This window comes from Salvelinus sp. IW2-2015, unplaced genomic scaffold, assembly GCF_002910315.2.
Source record: "Salvelinus sp. IW2-2015 unplaced genomic scaffold, ASM291031v2 Un_scaffold1438, whole genome shotgun sequence".
NCBI classification, from domain to species: domain Eukaryota; kingdom Metazoa; phylum Chordata; class Actinopteri; order Salmoniformes; family Salmonidae; genus Salvelinus; species Salvelinus sp. IW2-2015.
In genome coordinates, this window is record NW_019942908.1 from 160,469 (window position 1) to 164,599 (window position 4,131).

The 4,131-nt window shown below is 40.3% G+C and overlaps 1 gene segment (V, D, J or C); it reads right to left on the bottom strand.

The window, feature by feature from the left end:
• Positions 1-820: 820 nt before the first annotated feature.
• On the bottom strand, positions 821-2,010 carry LOC112070841 (Ig kappa-b4 chain C region-like; the record flags this gene model as incomplete). The annotated part of the segment is given in 2 exon segments: positions 821-1,409; positions 1,980-2,010. Coding segments are annotated over 2 exon segments (348 nt in total), but the record flags the coding sequence as incomplete, so codon positions are not given.
• Between the last annotated feature and the right edge of the window lie 2,121 nt (positions 2,011-4,131).

The following is a 4,131-nucleotide window of genomic DNA, read 5'->3' on the forward strand; positions in this document are numbered from 1 at the left end:
GCTTGTCCCAGAATAGAGCAGTACTGTGACCAGATGTTCACTCTGTCCCCAGAGGGTTGGAGGTAGAGAAGACTCTATCTTGGAAGAACTGATACTTTTAATATTATGTGGACAAATGTATTGCATTTAAGCAAAATACAGGAATGATCACATTGGTGAGAGCCCGACATATCGATCAAATGTTCAATAGCATTAGACTAAGTCTATAAATCAAGCATGTTAAAAACTGCTCCAAGAAAGATGAATAAGGAGTACCATCTACTACACGTGGCTAGACCTCTCCTGTTAATATGTTAACATTGTAGTATCTAGACCTCTCCTGTTAATCTGTTAACATTGTAGTATCTAGACCTCTCCTGTAATGCTGTTAACATTGTAGTATCTAGACCTCTCCTGTTAATCTGTTAACATTGTAGTATCTAGACCTCTCCTGTTAATATGTTAACATGGTAGTATCTGCAACTTCTCCTGTTAATCTGTTAACATTGTAGTATCTAGACCTCTCCTGTTAATCTGTGTAACGATGTAGGTATCTAGACCTCTCCTGTTAATCTGTTAACATTGTAGTATCTAGACCTCTCCTGTTAATCTGTTAACATTGTAGTATCTAGACCTCTCCTGTGAAAATAGTAGTATATTGTGTTAGTATGAACTACTGGTTGATGACGATTTGGTTAGAACATAAATAACTAATCGATGAGGTTAAGATCTGATAGTTTCATAGACACTGTGAATAAGGCTTTATGAATATATTGCTACATCATTCAACAACATTTAAGATTATATCTATTTGGGTTTATTGAAAGAGACAATGAAAATATTTGTTCCAAAGGGAAATCTTTATTTTCATCTATTCATCAAAGCTTCAAAACAAACATTCCTACAGAATCTAATAGTAATAAAACAGAACACATCACATCTAACACTGATACAACCTCAGTCTACAGAGAGGATTGACWCATGAACTCAAGCAAAGCCCTCTGTTAGTCTACATGTCAGTGATCAATAAGACAGAGAACATCTGATCTCAGAACAGAGTCAAAGCAATGGAACCAGCAGCCTCTCTCCACAGGGATGTGTGACTGAGGGGTCCTACTCAGAACAGTCAGCCTTCCTCAGGGTCTTGGTGACTGGACTCTGGGATTTCTGCTGGGCTTCACAGGTCACCTCTCCTGCCTTGGTCCACTCCTGGGCAGTGAGAGTCAGGGTGCTGCTCCAGCTGTACAGACCATCCTCCTCCAGGACCCTAGAACTGATCTCCTGGTTCTTGCTGGTCCCGTCCACTTTCCAGCTCATGGTCCAGTCTGAAGGGAAGCCCTTGTTGGCCAGACACGTCAGTGTGGCTGTTGTGGTACTGGACAGCTCCTCACTAGAGGGGGGCAGGACGGTGAGGGTGGGGGCTCTGTTACCTGGAACAAACAGAACACATCAACTGCATCTACTATGTCTAAAAGATTTCTAAAAGCAATAGACATACAAATACATTGATTTGGAAATGCCTTTTAAATATAATGTAGTTAGATTGGTAAAAGATTTGAAGAAAACACAAAACGTAATATGATAGATATACAAAGCAGAATAATGAACAATATGAGTCAAGTGTAAGTGGTTAACTTTTGCGTTACTAGTATGTCAGATATTTTAGGATTGTTTCTGATCAGAATACTCAGAACATCTACAGTATATGAAGATAATCCAAGAGGTTGTATACAAACATAAGACTCTTTCACAAAGCAACAATAACTGCAATAACCAACACTTTAAGAGTTATAAATTCTGCTCTCAAGCAAATCAGACATACAAAAAACCTACTATTTAACATTTTGATTGAATAAAATATTATTTGAAAAAAGGCTCAGTGAAAAGCCATAGAAAAATGCAATGTCTTTAAAATAAAGATTTATAAAATCGTAATATATTTAAGGAAGTAAAAAACAAAATGTAATCAGAAAGAAATATGAAGAGAGATTGTTACTTACTTCCAACATCAAGTCTGGTGCCGCTACCAAAAGTGTATCACAGTGATACAATCCCTGTTACTGATCGTACAAAAACCTCCTGACCATTGGGGAAGCTGAATTTCTTTAGACTGTGGTTCAAATATCTAACTCTAATATGGTATGAATACTTGCCAAATATTGTTTTATCMTCTWCATTTGAAAGAAAGTGTTTATTGTTTATTTGTTTTAAACCTACTGTTTATTGTACATMTRCTACTAGGTGCAGTATGTTTATTCATACAACTAGTCTAAAATGTAGGCTAATCACTTTCATAGTTTAAAAATACAGGTCAAATTTGATTAGATGTAATAACATTTATATTCTAATTGACCATATTATGTGAAGGTCGTATGCATTTAAAAAAAATCATCTTAAAAGTTTTTTTGAGGCGAAATGGATAGAGAAATTGAAACATGACATCAAAACGTGAATATAACAGTTAATTTGGTGTTTACTTACTTCCAACATCAAGTCTGGTGCCACTACCAAAAGTCCACCACAGTGATACAATCCCCGTTACTGCTGGTACAAAAACCTCTCTGTGTTGTGTTGCTGTAGCTGTTACAGTGAAGATCACTCATACCGAATCATAATCAACACAAATACACTTTAACATCTTCCAGGTAGAACAAGCACTTCATATTAGCTGTTTCTAGATAATACAAATATGAATTGTATCTTAAATCCAGATATGAGTCTTTTTTCCTTCCTCTGTGTATCAGGTGTTCTCCTAGTCTGTAGGTACAGTCCAGCATTAGATCAGTGTTGCTAGTATTCCTCCATATTGTCCATATGAAAGACAACAGCAGCAGCAGTAGTGATAGTGATCATGTTGTATATTCCTTTATTAAACATGTTGATCTCAGATTTAACAGTGGTGGTAAAGTCACAGAGGACAGACAACACTACCAGAGGAATCCTACCAGCTTTAGTTTAGAGAAGTGTTCACTAACTGATTAGAGGAACTTATATGAGAGACCAAGCATGAGTGAACAGACAGTTCATTATATCTGATGTGGCAGGGTCTACAGAAAATCACAATCACGGATTACAAAAAGAAAACCAGCCCTGTTGTGAACATCGACGCTTTGCTCCCAGACAAATTAAACAATCTCTTTGCTCGCTTTGAGGACAATAAAGTGCCACTGACACGGCCCGCTACCAAAGCCTGTGGGCTCTCCTTCTCCGTGAACAATGTGAGTAAAACATTTACACGTGTTAACCCTCGCAAGGCTGCCGGCCCAGACTGCATCCCTAGCCGTGTCCTCAGAGCATGCGCAGACCAACTGGGTGGTGTGTTTACAGACATATTCAATCAATCCCTATCCCAGTCTGTTGTCCCCACATGGGGAACCCCACATGGTTCAAGATGGCCACCATTATTCCTGTTCACAAGAAAGCTAAGGTAACTGAACTAAATGATTTCTGTCGTCATGAATTGCTTTGAGAGACTAGTCAAGGATCATATCACCTCCACCCTACCTGACACCCTAGACCCACTCCAATTTGCTTACCGCCCCAATAGGTCCACAGACGATGCCATCACTGCCCTATCCCATTTGGACAAGAGGAATACTTATGTAAGAATGCTGTTCATTGACTACACCTCAGCATTCAACACCATAGTACCCTCCAAACTCATCATTAAGCTTGAGACCCTGGGTCTCGACCCCGCCCTGTGCAACTGGGTCCTCGACTTTCTGACGGGCCGCCCCCCCAGGTGGTGAAGGTAGAAAACAACATCTCCACTCCTCTGATCCTCAACACTGGGGCCCCACAAGGGTGCGTTCTCAGCCCGCTCCTGTACTCCCTGTTCACCCATGACCTCTTGTCCGTGCACGCCTCCAACTCAATCATCAAGTTTGCAGACGACACTACAGTGGTAGGCTTGATTACCAACAACGACGAGACGGCCTACAGGGAGGAGGTGAGGGTTCTCGGAGTGTGGTGTCAGGAAAATAACCTCTCACTCAACGTCAACAAAACAAAGGAGATGATCGTGGACTTCAGGAAACAGCAGAGTGAGCACCCCCCTATCCACATCGATGGGACAGTAGTGGAGAAGGTGGAACGTTTTAAGTTCCTCGGCGTACACATCACGAACAAACTGAAATGGTCCACCCACACAGA